Source organism: Grampus griseus, assembly GCF_964374135.1.
Source record: "Grampus griseus genome assembly, chromosome: 1".
NCBI lineage: Eukaryota > Metazoa > Chordata > Mammalia > Artiodactyla > Delphinidae > Grampus > Grampus griseus.
In genome coordinates this window covers 53,000,625-53,025,263 of record NC_139017.1, presented here as the reverse complement: position 1 = coordinate 53,025,263, position 24,639 = coordinate 53,000,625, and the positions used below count along the sequence as shown (strand labels likewise).

The following is a 24,639-nucleotide window of genomic DNA, read 5'->3' as shown; positions in this document are numbered from 1 at the left end:
AAAACAAGTGTATTAGACAACGAAGCTTTCCGTTTTTATGTATGTAATTCATGAATAAAAAAACAACTATCTGTATAAAAGCCTCTGTTTAGAGAAGGCAGTAATGGAAAGCTATAAATTCAACTCAAATTACATAATATAAAACTACAAAGTTCATCTGCATTACTAGAAGGTAATACCCTCAAAGAAACTCATTTAAAAATAGTATGTCCCCAACTTTTCAGAAGTTATTATGGATACAATGTTACATTTGTCCTTATCTTCTTTTATAATAGTTCTTTAAGACTTAAAATGTAGTATTTGTACTTTTGGAATTTCTGATAAATAGATCATAATTTAATGTGATATTCATAGATTTTTGTGACGAAACTACAATATTTATTTACACATTCACATATAGCACAATGTAGGGGTCAAGTATTAGTGACAGTAACAAACTATTGAAGTAATAAGAAAACCATCATTTTAATAATTTAAATGTTTTATGACAGGATAATTTATATCCAACATATAAAACACATATCTTAGAGGTAACTTTAAGAAAATATATCAACTTTTTTAGATAATCCAAAGTAGCAATAAGATTTTTTATATTATTTTCAGCCTGCAGAAGGGTAAATTTAATCAATGTGCCGATTAAAGAGACAATATATTAACAGTGAAATTATTTATATACCATGGTATGTGTATATCTATCTGTGTGTGTGTGTGTGCACGTGCGCTCATGTGTATCAACTAACCAAAACTCAGGTTGTAAACTAAAGCCGTTTAAAAGGCAAATTGAAAACAAAAGTGATGCTGGTTTAAGTTTTCTGGTTCTTTTCATAAACTACAACTTCCAAGTTGTGTTTTACAACTCTAGTGAGATCCAAATAGATAATTCAACCTACTACTTTTGTTGGTTGTTCCTCATTCTTTTTCACATGTTAGCTTTTATGTCTCTTTACTGATTACATAAAATAGTACTCTCATTCTCAACATTTCTCCCAGGAGAAGTTAAATGAGTTCAATTAGGTACTGAGTTCATTTTTCACTTTACTTTTCAGTATTCACCTGGTCTAAAAACACTATTAACCATGTAGTTTTTCTTCCATCCTTTTAAATCACTTGTTTGTAAGCGTACAATGAAGGAACTGGATCAAAATCAAGGTGAACTATGCCTCCATATAAAAAATTATCATAATCTCAGATTTTCTAGAATGTTCAAACATTATACTAAAACTAATGGATTTAAAAATTAATACTGCTTTGAAGAGGCATTTATCAGAGGTCATGGCATGATCTACAACAGAAAGTTTAGTTTACTGAATATTAGTTGTAAAGAACAAACACTGGCACCTCATGTGGTCAGAGCAGCTGAAATGTCTTTTACAGTAGTTTCAACTTCTTGATTTGGCTGGTCTGGATCAAGAAGGGCAATGCTACTGGAGCTTTCACACTGTTCATCTACCTTTGGGGAAGCAGCCTGGTCTTGATGCTTTTTGTTCTCTTTAGCAAACCCTACGGTCATATTCTCCCCAGAAGGCTGAAATGGTCTCTCTGAATGAACCACTTGTTTCCCTACTTCTGCTTCTTGTTCACACAGCAGTCTCTCCACCTCCACCTCGAGCTCCAAAGTCTCCTCATCAGCGTGCACATCTAGTTGTTGCATCAACTCCTCCAACTTCTTGGCCTTGCGGAGCTCGTTTTGCTGTATGATCGTACAAAGGTGTTCAGTGAGTTGCTCTTTAAGCTCAGTCTTGCGCTGTAGATCTAGCTTTGCTGTAACATACTCTGCTTCAGCCCTGTCAAACCGCTTCCTGCAGGGACAGGTACAAAGACTGGTCCATTAGTTTTCCATTGAAGAAGACAGTCAAAGGAGGGCCTAGAAATAATAATTAAACTCCAAAATCGGGAAATATATATATATATATGATGAAAGTATGGCTATTAATACTTTACGAACACTTATCTACACGTTAGACAAAGTAGGCTATTGCTGCTGAAACTTCCACAACATGCACATTTGGACTCTCCTAACCTAACAACATTCTTCGACACCCATTTCTTCTTTCCAAGGCTGTGCTTGAATGAAAGCAGGCTGATAGGTTAATTCAGTGGTGTGCTAGCTCCAGTGGGGGAGAGCCCTAATTTGTAGTGTTTATCAATTTCTGTAGTAAAAATACTATTACTATGTCCAATTTCAAGCTATCAGTGAGACATCACTGAATACAGAATTGGGAAGAGATACACAAAATCTCTCTCATGAACCAGGGCGAGCCAGCTCCAGCACTCAACTGGTTAAATTTATGAGACAAAATAATAAGAGATGGAGAAAGTAGAAAATCCATATCTTTTGATTAATGGAGTAGAAAAGGAAGAAAAATTTTGGTGGAGAAGGACATGGACAGTGGTTCAGAAATGACAGAGCGCAGCCAGCCCAATGATACTAGGTGAGAGTAAGAAGTAAACACCAAGTAGAAGAGAAAACTTCAGGATACGTTTAAGCAGGGTTTCTCAACCTCAGCATTACTGACAACTTGGGCCATGTAATTCTTTGTTGTGGGGAGCTGTCCCGTACATTGCAGGATGTGCAGAACATCACTGGCTTTCTCTCCTTGGTTGTCAGTAGCACCCACTGGTTGTGAGAACCAAAAATGTCTCCAGACATTACCAAATGTCTCCTAAGGGGCAAAACTGCCCCCAGTTGAGAATCCCCAGGTTAAGTTGTTTTCACCCTCTCCACTCTGTAACAGACTACTGTTAGACTTCTATTAAGAAAAGTTTATTACTTTTATATATATAGAAACTCCATAGGTAGGTAATGCCAGATTTATTTGAAGTAGGGTAATTCTACTTGGGGAAGTCACTTTGCAATCTTCCTTTTTCTTTTTTTCTTCTTTTTTGCCTTTTCCATATAATGCGTTGCTTTTCTTTTTGCCCAGAAAAGAGGACGACCCCTACCTACCAACTAATTATTCTATTTAGTTACCACTAACAGTTGTGAAGGCCATGACGCCTTACCTGTTATGACTGCCTTACCTTACTCAACATAATAATTTCTAATACTAGAGTTATAGCAAAAAAGAAACAGGTATATCTCCTTATGCAAGATTCTCTGTCTTGGAGGGAAATATAGTGAAAAAATAAAAGGCCTTGCTTTTAGAGAACCCAGGGTTCAAAACCTGCCTTTGCCATTTACTATGTGTGTACCTCCTTTGTTGAAGGCTTTTTCTGGATGTAACGAGCAGATATTCAGTCATACTCACTCAGGTAAAAAATGGGTTTTATTGTAGGATACAAGAGGCAATCTCACAGGCATGTCATTGGAATCAAAGGCTATTGCTCATGCTAATGCTGAGAAACCACAGTTTCTCTCATTTAGGCTTTCCTATCATATTCACAGCCCAATATGGCCGCCAGCTGTGCCTTGACATCAAATTCACTCCACTCAATCCCTCAGTGTTCCAATCCCAAAATTCCAGAGGGAGGACCTGGGTTGGCTTGGCTTGACTCGTATCAGTTTAAACAGAACTCTTAGTGCCAGGCCATGCCATGCACCCCAGTTTAGTCTATGGATTAAATGTTCTGGAGTTCCCATCTTTGTTCTTATCAGGTGTGTCCCAGGCTCAATATCATGAATACAAAACACAGCCAGGTTCCTGTGGAAGAGGCTGGAGAAAAGGCATGCAGTGACTGAAAATTCCAGTATGGTGACCAGGGGTGGTTTCTTGAACTAAGTCTTGGTTTATCTGTAGAATGGTGATGATAATAACATCTCATAGGAGTGTTAATTAAGCATTAAATAGAATAAACAGGGCAAGTGTCTAGCCCAGTGCCTGGTAGGCATTCAAGAAACAGAACTACTTCTTCAGAGCACCAGAATAAAAAAGCACTGTTAGTATACCACTAAACATGTTATCTAAAATTAAAATTATGTACAATTTAAGGACTTGGTGTTTATATTTGAAAACTTATTTATATTATGTTCATTTCTCATATTTCATTTTTTTACTGTCATCTAGTAAATATAAGAATGAGAACTAGATGTTTTTCAATTACCCCTATGTTAAAAGAATTGTTGTAAAGGAGCTGTGTTGGGTATCTGGATCCCTTATTTCCATACTTTATAACATATCCTGTTTATGAATGTTCTTTCATCCAGCTTAAGAGCTCTGACAACATTCTCTACAGGTATACATATCTTGTCTCTCCCCCCAGCTCAAACCTCCCTTCTCTGCAAGTCTGTGGTCTCCCTCAGCCAAAGTCAGTTAGTAAAGATTTACTGACTGGGCTCATGAATGCTGAATTGAAATTAAAATTTGCAAATAGGTCCCTAGGTTTCCAATGATCTTTCACCTTGGATAAATCACTGAAGATTCTGCATTTTGTTTATTTATTTAAAGTCCTTCTGGCCAGAAACACGCATATATATATATTTTTTACAGAGTGATTTATGTGCAAAATATTGATTAGTTTCACAAACTGCACTATGAGTCTGGGGGTCAGGGGGATAATACCAAATCAGAGTATGAAGACATACTTTGGAACAGAATAATAAGAGCATTATACATAACACAGTAAGACAAATTGAACTGGAAATGTAATTATAGAATTGTTTTATTATTTTAAAGGAATGCTGAATGATTTAATGAATCTTATTTAAAGGATTCTAGAAACTGTCTCTTGGTTTTGGTTCCCTGAAATTTTTTTAAAACACCATTAACCCTTGGCATGTCATTAGGTTCCAATGAAATACTTAGTTCTTCAGTTTCTTTCCTGAGCAGTTCTATTTGTAAGGATCAACATATCATTATTTTTATCCTTTCTTAGAAGTGTTCCAGAGAACAAAAAGAAAATTTACTTATATTTTTTTTGTTTGTTTGTTTGTCCTTTTATTTCAGCAGACATTCTCAAAGCTTTCACAATGCTTATGTTCGTTTTGAAACTCCAAGAGGGGATCTCTAACAGTCACATGATCCCTTTATTAAGAGGCATAAATTTACTTATATTTTGAAAAATAGACTTTAATTATAGTTTGCAATTACTATATGGGTCCACTTTTATAAACCTAAGATATATTATGGGATTGTTGAAATATATTTTTTCCTATATCTTGAAACATTTTGCCATTTCATCACCCTAGGAATTATTTACTCATTACTCATCAATTATTCACATTTATGCTAAAAAAATTAAAATAATAAGAAAACAGAGAATGATGGAATGACCTAAAAGGATGATACTATAATGAAATAAATCATCATCGCTTAGTTTCCTTACTGTTTTGCCAAAGTATTACATCACCTTTAAATAAGGTATAAAAGAAGACTGGAAATAGCACACTTGTAATCTGCTCTTAGCTTTCACTGTTCAGATGAGAATTATTACTTTTCGTTTTCTACCCAGAATGACAAAGAAAATTGACAGATGAAGACATTTTGCAGTTATTAGACAAATCAAAAGATGCATGTTGTGGAGGCTAAAAAATGACCACCCCACCCCGGCCCCGAAAGATAGTCATTTCTTAATCCCAAGAACCTGTGAACATTTCCTTAAATGGTAAAAGATGTGACTAAGTTAAAGATTTTGAGAGGAGTCTATTCTGGACTATCCAGCTGGGCCCTAAATACAATCACATGTATCCTTTTAAGAAAAAGGCAGAGAAACTTTTGAGAGAAAACAGGAGGAATCAATGAGACTATGGAGACCCAGAACTGAGTAGTGTGGCCACAAGCCAAGGAATGTCTCCAGCCACCAGAAGAAGCTGGAATAGGCAAGGAATGTATTCTTCCCTAGAGTCTCTGAAGGAATAACAACCCCATTGACACCTTGATTTCAGACTTCTGGTTTCCAAAAGCATAAGAGAATAAATTTTTGTTGTTTTGAGCTACGCAGTTTTTGGTAATTTGTTATGGTAGCCCTAGCAAATCAATATAAATGCAGAGACAGGCTAGATTCTAGATGTTGAAACTGACCATGTAAGTGAAATCTCAGAGTATGAGTCTTCAGAAAAACACATCTTAGATGAATTTTCTCAAACTCAAGAATCAATGAGTGAAAAATATATTTCTGAGGATAAAAAGGAAATACGTTATTCTCCGAGAGTTAATAATTTCAAGAGGAAGAATTTTATCATACAATATTTTACAAGTACCTGGACCATCCTGTGTGGCTGAAAGGATATAACAATATTCTTTTAGCTTTTTATAATGTTTGCAGTCAAACATTACTTGATATAAAATTTTTTAACAAAGGTGTTTTCCACAATCCTTTATTCTTACTTCTTTAAATTATTCATAAAATGACTTAAAATATTTATGTATATATGTTTACACGTGTATGTGTGCATGTGCGTATGGGAGCGTCTATTCAACATTGATGGCAAATGGTGATCATTGTTTTTCCTGGTATACTGAGGGTTAAAGAAATGTTCTACAGGCAGGCACTCTAGTTTTACAAGCTGCCTGCGCAGCACATGGCAGCACTGTAATCACAGCTGTGAACAGCAGCAGCAGTGACAACTCTCTCCGCTGGGACACTCCAAGTACCATCTCCTCAGAGGTGGATACCCTGACACTGCTCTACAGAAACCAATTTTAGGATGAATTCTGGCCTATTCGTATACAAGAACATTTTGTGGACACAGCACCATGCCAGCCACTACAGAACTACAATGTTTTTATTAAAAAAAAAAAAATCAAGGAAATCTCCCACAGAACCACAGAAACTGCCCTGCGGATTACCTTCTAGTAGAAATCTAGACCATAATACTATATCACCAATCTATACTTTCTTAATAACCACAGATGTAAATTTAGAAAATACTGTCTTAATCTTATGCATGAACAAGATACAACCCTGGTTCTAGTCTAAATTGTCAGTGGCTTCTCTTTGACTTAACTCAAGAGCTTATGTTTTTAAAAATAGCCTCACACATACGATAAGGATACTCACATACATCTATGTCAATACTAGTATCATGATAAACTGTCATCTTTAGCTTAAGAGATGTAAAAATTTACCATATAAAATCTTTTTACTATATAAAAGTGTACTAAAATGTCATTAAAAATATTCATATACTATGGGATGTCTTCTCTTTTAACCAGAATCCCACCTTCTTTGTGGTTCTCAGAAGGCTAAAACTATGACATTTCTTATATAATTTTCAATGTACAAAGGCATCCTCTTCAGCCTCCCCTAGGACTGAATTAAAACACGATCAAATGATTTTTCTGTGGAGATATCCAGAATAATCAGAATTATTCATTTAAGGAGCTACAAAGGCATAAAAATGTTCCTCTGGTAAACTTAAGTTACAGAGAATAAAATGTGCTAAAAATCTACGCTTAGTTTAATCTTAATAAAATCTTGGTTACCTCCTTAATGACCTTATTAACAGAAATGGAACCACCAGTTATCAGCTACTGATGGCATTAATTTACACAGTTAATTAATAAAAGCAACCCATTAGGTCTAAGAGCATATGGTCAAACAACAATTATAAAAATCACAAGGACACCACAAACCTCTTTCTTAAACAATAAACAGTGAATTAAAAACCACAATCAAGCATTTCCGCTTTATTAAATTGTTACATAAACATTCTGATGCTGTGGTTTACCCTGGACTAATGCGGCACTCTGATTGATTTCTAGTGTTACAGAGAAAGATGCAAAACTGAGTCATTAACACAGCATTCCCTTGTGAAGAAAGACAATCCAGGATGATTAAAGCAATGTTGAAAGGACTGATAACCCTGAAATTGGGCTTAATTTTTTGCTTTTATCTGTTTGCAAAGCTCATGTAATTCTTTACATGTGTTAGTTTGTTTTGAGAATATGCAATGATGATTTTTTCTCTTTAAAAAAATGCCAATCATTAAAACCAAGGAAACACATGATAGCAAGCCATTTTATATACAGTATAATTGCAAAAAAAAAAGAAAAAACTTCAAGCTTTCAAGACAGAGTGGTATTTTCTTTCAAATACTCAAAGGTTTTAAAAAATAAACTAGATCTCCTTTCTTTGATGAAAACTGAAATGAGAAATAGGCTAGTCCCTATACCATCTCACATAATCAAAATTTCTAAAAGAAAGAGCACAGACTTGGTGTCAGAATAATATATAGAGTTCTGGGGCAAGTCATTTAGACATTTAAAGAGTCTCAAATATTAAACAGCTGATGGTTTAGCAGGAAAGACTAAAATGTAAATAAATAATGCAAGAAATGCTCTAACAGGGATATAAACAAGGTTAATGGGTAGGGCAGAGTTAAGGAAGACTTCAAAAAGGAGATACTTGATTTAGTATAAAACTGGAATAAATACAGCGCCTAATAGGGTCATTATGAGGCTTAATGATGATATATATAAATGCCCTGGCCTAGCCAGCAATAAACGTTAACTAAATTAAACTCCTTGTTCAGAGTTCCATTTCCCCAACTTACCAAGCATATGAATAGTCAAGGCTGGCCTGATCAATCCGGTTCCTGAGGATTCCAATGTCAGCTGACACCATGTCATCTAAAGCCTGTAACTCCTTCTGGATCCTCTTTAGTTTCATGGTTTCTGCCTGAGTTCTTTTAGATCTATAAAATGAGGAATATGAGTGGAAAAATAAAAACATTTTAAAATCATGTATCCATACACAATATAAGTGAAAAAAGCAAGCTACTGTATATACAATATGATTATAATGTGTAAGTTTTAAGAATTAAAAAAAAAAACTAGAAAAACTGAGATAAAACAAATGCTGGTAACATTTTGGTATATCTCTAAAACTGCATTTGCACTTTTCCTCCTTATTAGGCCAAATTATATATTAGTACATACTTTTTTATACACAAGGAAAAAAAGTAATTAAAAAAAATACCAATAGAGAGTTCATTCATAGGCCTATATTCATTCCATAAGGATGAGAATAAGCACTAAAAGGATGTATCTGTATAGAGAACTGGATATGCTGGAATACTGAACACAGCTTTCCAAATTCCAGCCTTAAACTCTTCTTGCTAAGCCTACTTTCATTTGTCTGATACTTAGTGGACGCCAAGAACAGCTGCCTACATTAAACACCATTCCTTTATAAGTCTGAGAACATCTATTTGGTTTTATTATTTTTTAAAATAATTTTTATTGGGGTATAGTTGATTTACAATGTTGTGTTACTTTCAGATATACAGCAAAGTGAATCAGTTATACATATACATATATTCACTCTTTTTTAGATTCTTTTCCCATATAGGCCATTACAGAGAATTGAGTAGAGTTCCCTGTGCCATACCGTAGGTTCTTATTAGTTATCTATTTTATATATAGTAGCATGTATATGTCAATCGGTTTTAATTTTCTTAAGATTCATTTCCCCAAACTTCTTTGATTCCTCTTCCTTAGGAAAACTACAGGTCCTCAAAATTCTTCTTTCTGGGGCTCAAAACCAAACACTCTTTTTGTTCCTTTGTTTAGAAGCAACCTCAGCCTTCTCTCCAACCCCAAGTACATCATCTACTTAAGAAACAGAATAAACAAATACAAAAGCCAACCTTTAATCACAATTCCACTCATTTTGAAATTTCATACACATTCTCACAGGAGAATAAAACTCCCAATAAAACCACTATACTGCAACTTACATTCTCCTGATTTCTACTCCATTATGCATTTACCCTTATTTTCTGCCTACAAAAGTTAACCACGTGATCTTTTTACTTCAAGTGATTCACTACCCATTTAGTAATAATCTAATCAGGTTATATTTCCTTACACTTCTGTCTACAGTAATACTTTCTGTCTTAAATCAAAAGCACGTAGAGAAGAGTAAGTGCCGAGCCTGTGAATCTTTTTGTAAAATCCCGAGTAAACAGCCTCCCCAACCTCTTCCAAACTGAAGACTACTAAAATGCTTTTCAATAATCATGTTTCAATAATCACATTGTTTTTCTTCTTAAAACATAAGTTCAGTAAGTTGCTTCATGAAAGATCAAGGTGTACCAGTAAGAAAAAAAAAATCATTATTTTCAAATACATACATCCCTTTGGCAGATAAAATCCTGAATTACTCTTATACCCACGTGCCTTTCTCTCCATCCCTATTCCTTCCTCTCCCCCTGACACACACACCAGCTTTAATGAGTAATAGTTGTGCCAGACTTTTCTGGAGATCTAAAAAGAAAATGCCTCTGAATACTTGCTTGCATTTAGTTCTCACTATTCTCAATCATTGCTTTATTGACTGAGCTTGGTTTCCTAAGGCCACAGCACACTAGAAACTACAAAGAGGGAAGAGTGGGTGAGGGATGGGAAAAGTGGCTCAAATAGGAATGTTGCTGTTCAAGGCTTGTACAGTGCAGTAAAGGAAAAGGGATCGCTGACAAGCTCACTCTGGAAGGTGAGAGAAAAACTGAATTGTATACAGTATGGGACAATGCTCATAATGGTGACCCACAGTCAAGGATAAAAAGTTAAATTATATCATGTACCTTTTATCAGTGGGGGCAGGATACATTATTTAAGAAAAATGGCCATAGGAAATACAATTAGGATTTGTGGGTGTATAAGTCACTTATGTGGAATAATCTTATTCCTCCACATGTCAGATGATTAAGGCCTATTGTGAAAATTAAAACCTGCATTTGTTGCTAATTTACTTATGTTGATAGCTATTTACTGCTCCCTTATGAATGTGTAGATGGTTAAAACTAAAAACACTGATGATGATCCTTAAGTTTTAATTGCCCCTGTATTCATAAATACATTATAATCTATGCTTAAAAAGCCCTCCTTAATAAATTAAGATTGTAATTTCAGTATCATTTGTAAAGCATAATTTGTTTAGTAGGTCTTAAAAGTAATGGTTGTAGAGAAAACGCCATTTATTAGAACAGACATAGGAAAATAAATATAAAACATGACAAAACTAATTACAGATTACAAACAAGCTCTCCTGGTTCAGGTGCCTCACCTTTCTGCAATAGCTTTAGCCAAAAGAGCTTTCTTACGTTTATTTTTCTCTTCCATTAGCCGTTGTTCTTGCTGGAGGACTTCCCAACGAGATTTTTCTTGCCTAGGGAGCAAAAGTATAAAAATGAGTTTCTGAAACCCTGCTCCACCTTACCAGTCTCAGTTCCTAAGTATAAAATTTAATCAACCAGATTATATATATTTTCTTTCAAAAGTCCTCTTAGGGCTTCCCTGGTGGCACAGTGGTTGAGAGTCTGCCTGCCAATGCAGGGGACACAGGTTCGTGCCCAGGTCCGGGAAGATCCCACATGCCGCGGAGCGGCTAGGCCCGTGAGCCATGGCCGCTGAGCCTGCGTGTCCGGAGCCTGTGCTCCGCAATGGGAGAGGCCACAACGGTGAGAGGCCTGCGTACCGCAAAAAAAAAAAAAAAAGTCCTCTTAAAAGGAACCCGTCTGTAGCTCATTATTTTGTTCTAATAGGAACAAAGACTATGATTTGAAGTAAAGAAGGCTTATATAAATTGGCCCTTTGAAATCCATTATACATATATAACCTAGGAACCCAAACTGGAAGCCAGAGTACTATGGCATTTTTTTGGAGTACAAAGAAACTTGTTTAAGTTAATCATGTGTTATATGCAAAATAGAAAGCAAAATAAGTTGTTCTGTAACTAACTTCATATCTTTTATAGTTTTCTATAATACACATCTTCACCATGTAATAACCCTTAGCACAGTAACCAATGTTTATTTCATACATTCTCTTACAATTTGCTCACTTCTTTCTAGCTCTTAAACATTTTAAACAGAGTGAAACACTATGAACTAAGACTTGAATGTTGGGCTAAAGAAAAACTCCAAAGATCTGAAAACATGAATTGTCTTCCCATCTTTCCAATTCTAAAAGAAATATATTAAAATTTCCTGTAAATTCATGAACTTAATATCAACTCAAATTAAACAAGGTAATGACAAAGCTATTTGCTCCTATTACTGTCATTTCTCACAGCCATTATATCAAAAATCTCTATTCCCAGACCTAGTAACCACTTGCAAAATTATCCTTTTCTCTCCATTCCTACAGCCTCCACCTTAGTGCTGGCATTGGTTCTTTCTCATTTTTACTACCTGCAGGTACCTCCTCCCCAGATACCTTAGTTCCAGCTCACCCAGCACCCAAATGGTGTTCAACAGTGACACCTGGATTTTCTCTAACCATTATTTTTATCAGGGCATCTCTCCTTCAGGGGTCTTGGTGGGGTATTACAGCATCAAGGAACTCACTAGGCAAGCATCTTCTGCTTCCAAGTCCTTTTCACTTCCTTAATTCTCTATTTTCTGGCTTATCTTGTGCCTCTTTCAGAAAAGTGCAATGTCATCTCTGACCTTCTCTAGTATATACTTTTCCTTTCCCCCCTTAGAGCCTCAGAATTTCTCCGTTTTAACAACAGTTCCTGAGATTACATGTCTTCTATGAATATTTTCTCAAGTACCTAAAAAGAGAATAATTTTCCTAATGATATTCAGTCTAAATTCTCCAGTTCAATTTACACACCCCCGCAACAACTTGTCTCAGGACTTTGCTGGTAAACTACACTTAAGACATTAAAAGTATGCATCTGTTTAATTTGGGTCTCATACTTCATGTGGCTTTCTGTCTCTTGTCAAAATGATTTCTAGGCTGTAAACCCCTGGTGGGCAGGAAACACTTAAAACTCAGTACAGAATCTGGATTAGCAGAGATTGGAAAAATAGGTGAGATTAGAAAAAATATAAGACACTTTGAAAAAGAAAGACTCAGAAAATGGAAAAAAGAAACAAATACCATTCTTTCTTCCCTGTGAGTGATAAATCAGGAGGAAATAAAGAGTGGATATTCAAACATAAACTATATAATAAAAAAAAATTCTGATTATAAGAATTCACAAGTCATAGAATGGTAATTTCCACAAAAATGTGGCTAAACCAAATTCTGCAGGTGGTTTCTAATACAAACACATTAAAAAAAGAAATCTAATGATGCAGCTGAATTATTTAATTAGTCCTCTCAATTTCCAATACTTTTTCCTTTGACCATCCCTTCACATCTCTTCAGAAGTACCCTTTTCTGGGCCAATGGAGATGCAATCTGGAAGTTGAAAGAATGGGTTCAGTTTGGGGAGGAGTACCATGCATATAAGAACTGGTTCTGGTGAGTGTAAAGGGCATAGACTCTGGATCCAGAGAGTCCTGTATGTGAACCCCAACTCTGCTACTTATTAGTGGTGTATTCACTTTGGGAATACAGTATCTTTGAGTCCAAGATATCTCATCTATAAAGTGAAAATAATGAACGTGCATTGTAAGACTATTGTAAAGACTAAATAACATAAAACATAAGTGTGTAACACTGCTACTTATATTTAGGTGGTAGCTATTTTTCAATAGTTTATTCATTACATTTCTACGTTAGAATATAAAACAAACAAAACGCATTTCTTCAAAGCCCAATGGGAAAAAAACGTTAAAATGGAAAAAAGTCTCATGGATATACAGACTTACTAACAATTCCACTTTCTTTTTTTCCAATTTGCAATCTGGTTTTGGAGGTAGAACCTCAGCATTTTTGTGACCTTCATGGGAATTCTTAAGTCCTAGTTCCCCTGGTTGACTTTCAATACCCTGTGGTTTTCCATCACCAATAGAAGAGGTGAGTGTGGGGGGAGTGGGGGGAGAAGAACATGGTCTTTGAGTATTAAATCTTTGTTTTGGTGCAGAAAGCAGCTGCTCTGGAGGTAATGAGGTTGATCCATCTTGAAGTCCAAGTTTTTGGCTTTGCTCTTGAAGGGCTTTTTCTCGCTGAAGTTGTTGTCGACTTTTCTTCACAGGGAGAAGACGCCGCTGTGGTTCCAATGGATCTATATAAAAAAGAGAATGGAGAAAAATTCCTTTGTGTGAGCAGCAAATAATTATAATTTCTCTAAGAAAATAAAGCATTAACATTAAACTCTGATAATTTTGCAGGGTTTTTCTCCCCTTCTCTTTCTTAAAATCCCAGAGAAAAACAGCCATCTTCTTGCAGAGTTTTGACAGTTCTCCGATCATACCGTTAATATTTAACAAAAACTTCCTTAGTTCTCAATTATCTTTGAGGAAGTCCATTTGTCTGTGAGTTAGGCCTTAGAATACAAAGCAAGGTTTCAACTTGATTTGCTAACTGCCAAAAGAATCTAATATGACCAAAGTAGGTAGACAAATGAATTCTCTGATATGTCTTAATTTGATTTATGGTTCTGTCTGTTCTTCTGAAATAAAACGGTGGTTGTTTTCAGATAGGCTTCACCTTTCTTAAATTTTAACAGACCTTAGGGTAATTTGATACATAGGTAGACATGATACACAAAGTAGAGCTGAATGAAGTCTCTTAATTTTAGGAATGCTAGTTAACCCTAAATTGTTTTCTTTCATCTTCCAAACAGTCCAGGGCTGTGTTCCCCAGAGTGTAGTTAGCCTTTAATCAATGTATGCAAGTTAATTTTAATAGCAGCCTGAGCAAAGCAATAGAGGAAGATAAAACAATCGGGAGAAATTTTTCTTAAAAGCATTACAAACTAAATGATAACACTTCTATTGTACTTTCTGGATTGTCCATATCAGTGTTAACCTTGTAGGTCAGACAACTGGAGAATCTTGACTCACATTCATACTATACTACATAAGATCTGTAAGAGATATTCTTTACAAAATGCCTGAGAAATGAAACTATGATAAGTTCTAATAAATGAACTAAGTGTGTTTTTTAAATCCTGCATATTGACCTTTGAAACAACATAAGCTTAATATTTAAATTTCCCAAAGGAGAGTTAAAAGCTTTGGAGTCAAAGTTCTGGTGTTGCTTTTCTCCACACCTCAGTAACCTTAGGCCAGTCAATTAATTATTCCATACCTCAGTTTCTTCACCTGTCAAACTGGTTGAAAATTTACTTGCTCTACTTATCTCATGGAGTTGGTGTAAGAATTAAAGAAAATATTTTCAAAGACATACAATCAAAAGTAAAATGTTATTGTTGACTTTAGACAGAAACACAAAGTAGAGTCCTACATCTTGCAACAGAAACTTATTCTTGGCTACTGATCTTTATTCACACCATCAGAAAATGTCACTGAGCCTGCTTACCTTTCAGTTACACTTGTTAGCTGAATTATTAATATCCCTCTGAAAGTCAATAATACAGCTTCCACTTTATTTTGCATTTTCACAGAACCTACCTATGAGATTAAAAATGCTAACTTTTAAACTCCCAAACAACAAATCAGGTCACTTAAGGATTAAACATATGACAAAAAACCTCTTGGAACTAATAAGTCATTATAGCAAGGTTACAGAATACAAGATTAATATACAAAAATCAATTACTTTCCTAGCAGCAATGAACAAGTGGAATTTGATAATAAAAAACACAGTAACGTTTACATTAGCACTCAAAAAAAAAAGAATTACTTAGGTATAAATCTAACAAAATATGTACAAGATCTGTGAGGAAAACTACAAAACTCGAATGAAATCAGGGAACTAAATAAATGGAGAGATATCCCATATTCATTGGTAAGAAGACTTAGCATTGTCAAGATGTCAATGTCAGTTCATCCTAACTTGATCTATAGATTCACCACAATACCAATCAAAATCCCAGCAAGTTATTTTATGGATATTGACAAAATGATTCTCAAGTTTATATAGAGAGGCAAAAGACCCAAAATAACCAACATAATATTGAAGAACAAAGCTGGACTGGCACTACTTGACTTTAATGCTTACTATAAAGCTACAGTGGGTATCAGCAGAAGAACAGAATAGAGATCAATGGAATAGAACAGAGAGCCCAGAGCCCATATTAATACACTCAACTGATCTTTGGCAAGGGTGCAAAGGCAATACAATGGAATAAAAATATTCTTTTCAACAACTGGGCTGGAACAACTGGACATCCTCCAGCAAAAAATAAATAAATCTAGACACAGACCTTATGCCTTTCACTCAAAATGGATTATAGACCTAATGCAAAACTCCAAACTATAAAACTCCTAGAAGACAACACAGGAGAAAATCTAGATGATCTCAGGCAATGACTTTTTAGATATAACACCAAAAGGCACTATTCATAAAAGAGATAACTGATAAACTGAATGTCATTAAAATTAAAAACTTCTGCTCTGTGGAAGACATGTCAAAGGAATGAGAAGACAAGTCACAAACTGGGAGAAAACATTTGCAACAGACACATCTGATAAAAAAGGACTGTTATCTAAAATACAAAAAAAACTCTAAAAACTCAATAGCAAGAAAACAACCTGATTAAAAAATGGGCCAAAGACCTTTAACAGACACCTTGTCACCAAAGAAGATATACATACAGCAAATATGCATATGAAAAGATTCCAAATCACATGCCATCAGGGAAACGCAAATTAAAACAAGATACCACTACACAACTATTAGAATGGCCAAAAATCTGTAACACTGACAACACCAAATGCTGGTGAGGTTGTGGAGCAACCAGAACTCTTTCGTTGTTGGTGGGAATGCAAAATGGTAGTCACTTTGGAAGACAGTTTGGTGGTTTCTCACAAAACTAAACATACTCGGGCTTCCCTGGTGGCGCAGTGGTTGAGAGTCCGCCTGCCAATGCAGGGGACACGGGTTCGTGCCCCGGTCCGGAAAAATCCCACATGCCGCGGAGGGGCTAGACCCGTGAGCCATGGCCACTAAGCCTGCATGTCCGGAGCCTGTGCTCCGCAACGGGAGAGGCCGCAAGAGTGAGAGGCCTGCATACCGCAAAAAAAACCCCAAAAACAACAACAACAACAAAAAAAAACTAAACATACTCTTACCATAGGATATAGCAATCGTGCTCACTGGTATTTTATTTTATTTTATTATTTTATTATTTTTTTTTTTGGCGGTATGCGGGCCTCTCACTGTTGTGGCCTCTCCCGTTGTGGACCACAGGCTCCAGACGCACAGGCTCAGCGGCCATGGCTCACGGGCCCAGCCGCTCCACAGCATGTGGGATCCTCCCGGACCGGGGCACGAACCCGTGTCCCCTGCATCGGCAGGCGGACTCTCAACCACTGTGCCACCAGGGAAGCCCCTCATTGGTATTTTAAAGGCAATAAAAACTCATGTCCACATGAAAACCTGAACATGGATGTTTACAGAAACTTTACTCATAATTGCCAAAACCTGGAAGCAACCAAGATCTCCTTCAGTAGGTGAATGGATAAACTGTGGTACACACAGACAATGGAATATTATTCAATGCTAAAAATAAAAGAAATAAGCTGTCAAGCCACATAGAGCATGGAGGAACCTTAACTGCATACTACTAAGTGAGAGAAAACAATCTGAAAAGGCTATATACTGTATGATTCCAACTATATGACGTTCTGGAAAAGGCAAAACTATGGAAACAGTAAAAAGATCAGTGACTGCTAAGGATTGAGGAGAGAAGGGATGAATAGGCAGAGAAAAGAGGATGTTTAGGTCAGTGAGAATACTCCGTATACTATGACAGATACATGACATTATGCATTTGTCCAAACCCATAGCATGTACAACACCAAGAGTGAACCCTAACGTAAACTATAGACTTGGGTGATAATGATGGGTCAATGTAGGTTATAATGAATGTGCCACTCTGGTGGAAGATGTTGATAATGGGGGTGGCTATGTACATGTGGGGGCAGGGAGTAAATGGGAAACCTCTGTATCTTCCTCATAATTTTGCCATGAATCTAAAACTGCTCTTAAAAAAAATTAGGTTTTTAGGAAGAACTGGAAAAAAAAGGAACATACTGTTTTACATACTTATATTGGGGGCTGCAAGTATCCAGAAGACTGTGGTAAACTGGGAGCGCAAGCACAGTTTAAAGGGGGCAATCCATAGCCACCTCTAGCCATTAAAAATGGCAGCTGTCACTAAAAAGTTTAGGTCAGTGTTATCAGACATTTTGATTTTTCACCAGAAAAATTCAGATTTTTATGTAAAATATAGGGAATTGCATCAATCAAGAAAATCTAGGTTATGCTGTAGAGGCAAAGAACCCTGGAATCTTTGTGGTTTTAAACAACAAAGGTTTATTTCTCATTAATGCCACGTGCCAACTGAAGGCCAGCAGCATCTTTCTGCTAATCAGTCTCTTAGGGCACCAGGCCGACTGCACAGCCATTTAGTGTTGCTAGCCCCCATGGCAGGAGAGAAGAGAGCTCAGGAAGGTCCTGGTTCAGCAATTAATTGCTCTGACCCAGGAGTGACATAACACTTCTGCTCACAATTCAATGCTGAACTAGCACTTGGTCTGATCCAAAAACAACGGCAATAGGAATATACTGGGAAGAGAAGTGAACTAGAAGTATTTTCACCACTATTAATTTAAAAAGAAATTTAAAGATTAGATAACCCAAAAAAGGAAAAATAGAAAGACAAACACATTTCTGGGTTAAATCAATCCAAGAGGCTGAGTTTAAGCTCTACTTTCTCCTACCAAGACAACCATCATTTGAATCATGTGTTGATCATTCCCTTCCTTTGCTTTTTATGTCATACTGCATCTACAAATATTTCTTTAAAATTTTATTTTGTTTTAACTTTATATAAAAGGTGTCATGGTGGATGTAATCTTCTTTAACTTAATATGATATTGCCAATATTCATCCATATTGTTCATGTTGCTTTAGCCATTCAATTTTAATGCTAATTTAATTTTAATGTCTCCTCTTGTATAGGTACAAGAATTTACCTTAGATATCATCTAAGAACTGTTGTGTCATAAAGTATAACTTTAGGAGAAACGTCAAGTTGCTTTCCAAAGTGCATTCCCTCTGGCAACGTATAAGATCCTGTGGATGCACTTTCTCTTCAATATATAATAGTATCAAACTTTGATTTTTGTCAATCAAATGGGTATGAAGTAGTATCTCACTGTGGTCCTGATTTGTAATCCTGATTGTTGATGGTGATAAGCATCTCTTCATATTTCCTTTACTAAGAAATATATATTCATATCGTTTGTTGATTTTTCTTTTGGCTTGTTTGTATTCTTCATATGTCAGCAGCAATTGGAAAATATAGTTAAAGAGAAGATATTTCAATACTAGAAATTATCAAGTATCTAGGAACAAATCTAGCAAGAGGGTGTTCAAAACCTCTACAGGAAAAATTCTAAAAGTTTATTAGAAGATATTAAAGAAGACCTAAATAAATGAAGACACATACTGTGTTAGTGGTAGTGTTCACAATGTGAAAATGTGAAACCTCCCCAAATTGATCTAAAGACTCAATGCAATTCCAATAAAAATTTCAACTGGGTTTTCCATGAAATTTGGTAAAATCACAAAATTTTTATATGAAGGGGTAAAAGTTCAAGAATAGCAAGGAAACTTCCAAAGAAAAAGAACAAGGGGACTAGACTACTAGCTATCAGGAATATTGCAAAACTTTAAAACACTGTGGTATCAGTGCAGGAGTAGATAAGCGACCAATGGATTAGAATAAAGAACAGAGAAACAAGCTCATACATGTTTGAAGCACTGGTATACAACAGAGGTAGCACAGCAGATCAACAACAAAAGGTGGGATCTCTTCAATAAATGAACCCGGGAGAAAACTGGTTATCTATATGGAAAAGATGAAATCAGCTCTATCCTTCATACCATATAAAAACAAACAAAACACTCACCAAATGGATTAAGGACTTAAATGTCAAATCAACACTTTAAAACACATCAGAAACACATTTCTTTATGCAATGTTTTGAATCTGCTACAGCTTATAATAAAAACGATTTTTAAAAACTTTTAATTGAAAATAGGGATTAATATCTTTTAGAACTTATAGTAGGGTGCTAATTTCTTAAAATACAGAAAACGTTGGCTATAAAAGAAGAACTAACAAATTTGTCCATATTAAAATTAAATACTTTCTTCATTAAAAGATAAAAGTTAAAAGATAAATTACATACTGTGAGAAGATATTCATAATTTAACTGGCAAAGAACTAGTATCTAGAAAAAAGAACTCAGGACTTCCCTTGGGACACAGTGGTTAAGAATCTGCCTGCCAATGCAGGGGACATAGGTTCGATCCCTGGCCCAGGAAGATCCCACATGCCATGGAACAACTAAGATAGTGCGCCGCAACTACTGAGCCTGCTCTCCACAACTAGAGAGCCGCATGCCACAACTACTGAGCCCATGTGCTGCAACTACTGAATCCTGCGCGCCTAGAGCCTGTGCTCTGCAACAAGAGGAGCCACCACAATGAGAAGCCCGTGCACCACGATGAAGAGTAGGCCCTGCTTGCCACAACTAGAGGAAGCCCACACACAGCAACGAAGACCCGATGCAGCCCAAAATAAATAAAATTAAAAAAAAAAAAGAACTCGTGAATATTTTCTTTAATTAGAAATTGACAGCACTGTTTATTTACAATTTTTTTCATTACAAAATAAACTATACATTAAATAATATGTATGTCTCTGTTACATATACACATCCAACTTGTACAAAGTATAAAAACTCATAACACAGTTTTATAAAACATGACTACAGTAGACGTAACTGATGTTCAAGGACTGACACATTACCCCTCTTTTGGAACACACAAGATAATTTTACTTCCTGTCCTCCAAGTCATATGACTTACTTTTGCTAAATGAAACATAAGTAGGAGTGACACATTCCCAATACTCAATTCTCAATCTTCTCCTGCCATGGTGAACTCCTATGACAATACCAAATCATGGTGTGTAGTGACCATGTCAACCCATGGAAGACATGAAACTAGAGTGGAAAAGAGATCTTTATTATTTCAAACAACTGATACTTTAGGGATATGTGTTACTGCAGCTTAAATTGGCTTAACCTGATTTCATAATTTTCAGTACTTCTGAAAGTGTATTTGCCCCTTCTTGTTCATATTCCCTTGCCTTCCCACCACCCTGAATTTTGTGTTTCATTCCTTTGATTTTCTTTATATATTTCCTATATTCCTAAAAGAATATACCTGCTTTGTATGATTTTGAACTTCTATACATGGTATCAGACTGTATATATTCTTTTGCAATTTGTTCTTTTCATATATTAAGTTTATGAAATTTATACATGTTAATACATGTGACTATAGTTCATATATTCCCACTAGCTGTATAGTAGCCCAGTGGATGATTATATCACAATTTATTTATCCACTCCCTTGTTAATGAACACTTGGGTTGTTTCCAGCTTTTTAATATTATAAACAAGATTATTAAGAACTTTTTGACTTTCCCAAATGCCCATATGGGTTTCTCTAGAGTAGTCTTGTCTTTATTTTTGCTGGCAACCAACCCCATCTTCATAGGTTATTTAAATATATATATATATATATACACACATATATATATATATATATTTTTTGCGGTACGCGGGCCTGTCACTGTTGTGGCCTCTCCCGTTGCGGAGCACAGGCTCCGGACGCGCAGGCTCAGTGGCCATGGCTCACGGGCCCAGCCACTCCATGGCATGCGTCTTCCCGGACCTGGGCACGAACCCGCGTCACCTGCATCGGCAGGCGGACTCTCAACCACTGCGCCACCAGGGAAGCCCTAAATATATTTTTAAGGCTGGAGAACAGCTGAAAGGAGACTTAAAAATTAAAGATTCAGCTGTTCTAGTCTTATAAATAAGAACTTCAAGACAAAAAGATTTAGAGGCAGAGCTGGGAGATCTTCTATATACCAATCAGCGTTTGGCTATGAGTATACAAAGATGCTGAGATGTTTTCTTAAGGTGATCAAAGACTACTGAGTTGACGTCTATGCTCTAACCTCTCATTGAAATGATAGGTCTTTAAGTTAAGGTCCTTAACGTACAAAACGTTACTTCCACATAATGAACCCAATGTTTAATTTAGCCTTCTACGTTAAGTCTTCTTTCCCCTGGCAAACTCACCTCTGCTAACACATAATTTCTGTGAAATTTTGCCAAGCTCCACCCAACCACCAGCACAGTAAAGTTCCTGCTAATTCTGTAGCAAGCTCTTGTACAACATCTACTATCACATTATATTATAGTTTGTCTCCTCATTAGACTATAAGCTCTTCGAAGGCAGGGATGAGGCCTTGTTCATATCAGCATCCCTAATTGCAGAAGCTGATACCCGTAACTTCTGGTCAGACCAGAAGCAGGGGTACTAGTACTCCATACATCTGAACATGGGAATGTCAGTTAATTACAAACTGTAGTGTAACTTTTATGATTTAGTTTTAAAAGGTCTCTGAACCAGTCAAAATTTCCTCGATCTACATAATCTACACTGGCCTTACATTACAAATTTACTTCCTTTTCCACTTGTCAGCCCTAGATTATTTTCACAACCATGCTAAAAATGCACAAGCTTACCTGAGAAAACATCCAGTTTTCTCACAAACTCTAATTAAAGGCATGGCAGAGCTTATTTAATTTTCTCCCAGAATGTATAAGTTATGGCACCAAGAATGGTGTAAGCTCACAGAAGAGGTGTGCACTACCAGGATCACTGTACAGAACTTTACGAAATTTCAACCACAATCAAAGCACCGTTTATATTACCAAGAGTTTCTCACAAAGTATCAGCAAACTTAATTTCTTCATTGAAAGATAACAAAATAGTACAAGTCCATTCAATGATTACGTTATAAAGCTGGAGAAGGAAGCACAAAATTTTAGCTTACACTAAAGTCAGTAGATATGGATGGATGGATGGACAGAGGCGTAGATAGGTAGCTAGATATTTCACATCTATCTTCTCAAAGACCCTTTTGGTTTGCTGACTCTCAAGAGTTGGAAAGAACTGCAAAAATCACCTGGCAAGTGAAAGCAAGACTCCAGATGTCTTATGAAAAGCACCAACTTTTTGCATTTATTCAGACCCCTGTGATCCTTTTTCCCAATCATTGCCTGCTTCTATAAATTCATCACAAACCTAATATGGTGTGTGCCCCTTCTCCTTCCTTTACTCAGACCCCAACCCTCCAACCACTGATCTATGCAGCAATCCCCCTAACAGGTCACTTCCTCTCCCAAGTCCCCTTCCTTTCACCGGAAAAAGTCAAATCCCTGAAATAAGTACCTGAAATCTCTTTTCTAAAAGTAGACCCCAGTCCTCTGTGCCTGCCCCCCTCCCCCAGCCGTGGCTCCAAGCACATCCACTTCTGGCGCCCTCTCAAGCCTCTCCTCCCCCTTATAGCTCCTTCCCCTAACACAGATAACCATTTTCCCCGCCCCCTTCCCCTCAAAAACTGCAACCCCGCCCCTTCCCCTTAACAGACCCAAGAATTAAATCTGTGCAGACCCGTCCCTTTACCTTTAGTCTGCTTTAGTCTCCTCAGCTCCTCCTCAGAGAAGCCAGCCCAACCCCGCGCCATCCGCCTCGACTTGCCAGCACGCCCAGAACGCCCAAACCTCAGAACCCCAATTGCCAACACAGCTACCCAGGCACATCCGGGTTCTTCCCCGGCTGCGGCTGACCAACCAATCAGCGCATCGAGCTCTGGACGCAAGGCCCCCTCTCCCCTGCAGCAGGACCCGGCTCTCTTCGAGGCTCTCTCCGTCAGTGCCGGACAAACTGCGTGAAGAAATCGTGGCCTCGCAGACATTCATTTCCCCTGACCTGGCTGCTCTTTCTCCCTGTCTCCTATGCTTGTTGGGTTATCGCTTCAAGAGGTAAAGGGGGAAATAGCAATGGAAATAAATGTGGAGATAAACAGGCAGTGAGGAAGTGACTACGAGTCGGTGGCGGAAAAGGGAGGACAGAGCTGCCTCTTGGCGCCCTCCAATTTACTGGGGCGGAGCACTCTATGTGTTGGTGGTGGAGGGTTTCGCTGCGTGGCTTGTAGTGGCTTCTTCCAAAACTGCGCTGAAATCATCCCGCAAGTTGACTCAAGAATGTTCAGATTTAGGCTTTTAATTATAAAGAATCATTTCAGAGGACTGGGGTATAATAGTGGAAAAGGAACAAGACACGTTTAACAGCGTAGCCAGGTCTCCCCCAGGCTGTAGCGACTTCTAGATTTCTGTTGCTTGGGAGTTGGTTCTTAGATTTTGTGAAAGATTCTCGCTAATCTGTAACCTTTCTCCTAAGGGATGTCTAAATCCCTCCTCTTAAAAATGATCTGTCCTCTGTTTTTATGTTCCGAGAAGACAATGTAAAAACGTCGGCGCTGGGGGGATGGGAAAACACTTCCTAGGCTTCTCCCGCCTGGAGTCCTGAATTCAATGTTCTGGTACTACCTTGAACACGTTACCACTCTGGGCTTCCATTTTCTCATTTTAAGCAAGATTTTGGAGATTAAAAGATGCAAACGTTGTCAAAGTACATATAGATCAGGATGATTTAAATGAGACCACTTAATTTTTCGTGTTTCTCTTTTCACTGTTTTGCATTTTTAAAACGAGTTATTTTGGCTTATATTTAAAAATCACATGTGTGGCTTTTGGTTTTAGTGTGTCAATATTTTTAAACAAATTGAAATAAAGAAGTAGACTAAAACTAAAATACTACACCAAGAAAAGAGTTGGAATGAATATTTCAAGCTTAAACAGGTGATTAGAAGGTGAAGGGTGTTTGGAATTCTCTTTGTAACCTTTAAGCTTTTAAACTTAAAAGCGATTTCTTACATTTAGGTGTGCACAAACTCTTC

General features: G+C 36.8%; 1 protein-coding gene across 1 annotated transcript; it reads right to left on the bottom strand.

The window, feature by feature from the left end:
* Positions 1 to 196: 196 nt before the first annotated feature.
* On the bottom strand, positions 197 to 23,379 carry GORAB (golgin, RAB6 interacting). The gene is made up of 5 exons (XM_082677349.1): positions 23,304 to 23,379; positions 13,488 to 13,839; positions 10,945 to 11,046; positions 8,432 to 8,572; positions 197 to 1,799 (listed from the first exon to the last, which is right to left on the bottom strand). Exons 1-5 carry the CDS (start codon positions 23,362 to 23,364, stop codon positions 1,340 to 1,342), a joined length of 1,116 nt encoding a protein of 371 aa, XP_082533475.1. The 5' UTR covers positions 23,365 to 23,379; the 3' UTR covers positions 197 to 1,339.
* Positions 23,380 to 24,639: the final 1,260 nt, after the last annotated feature.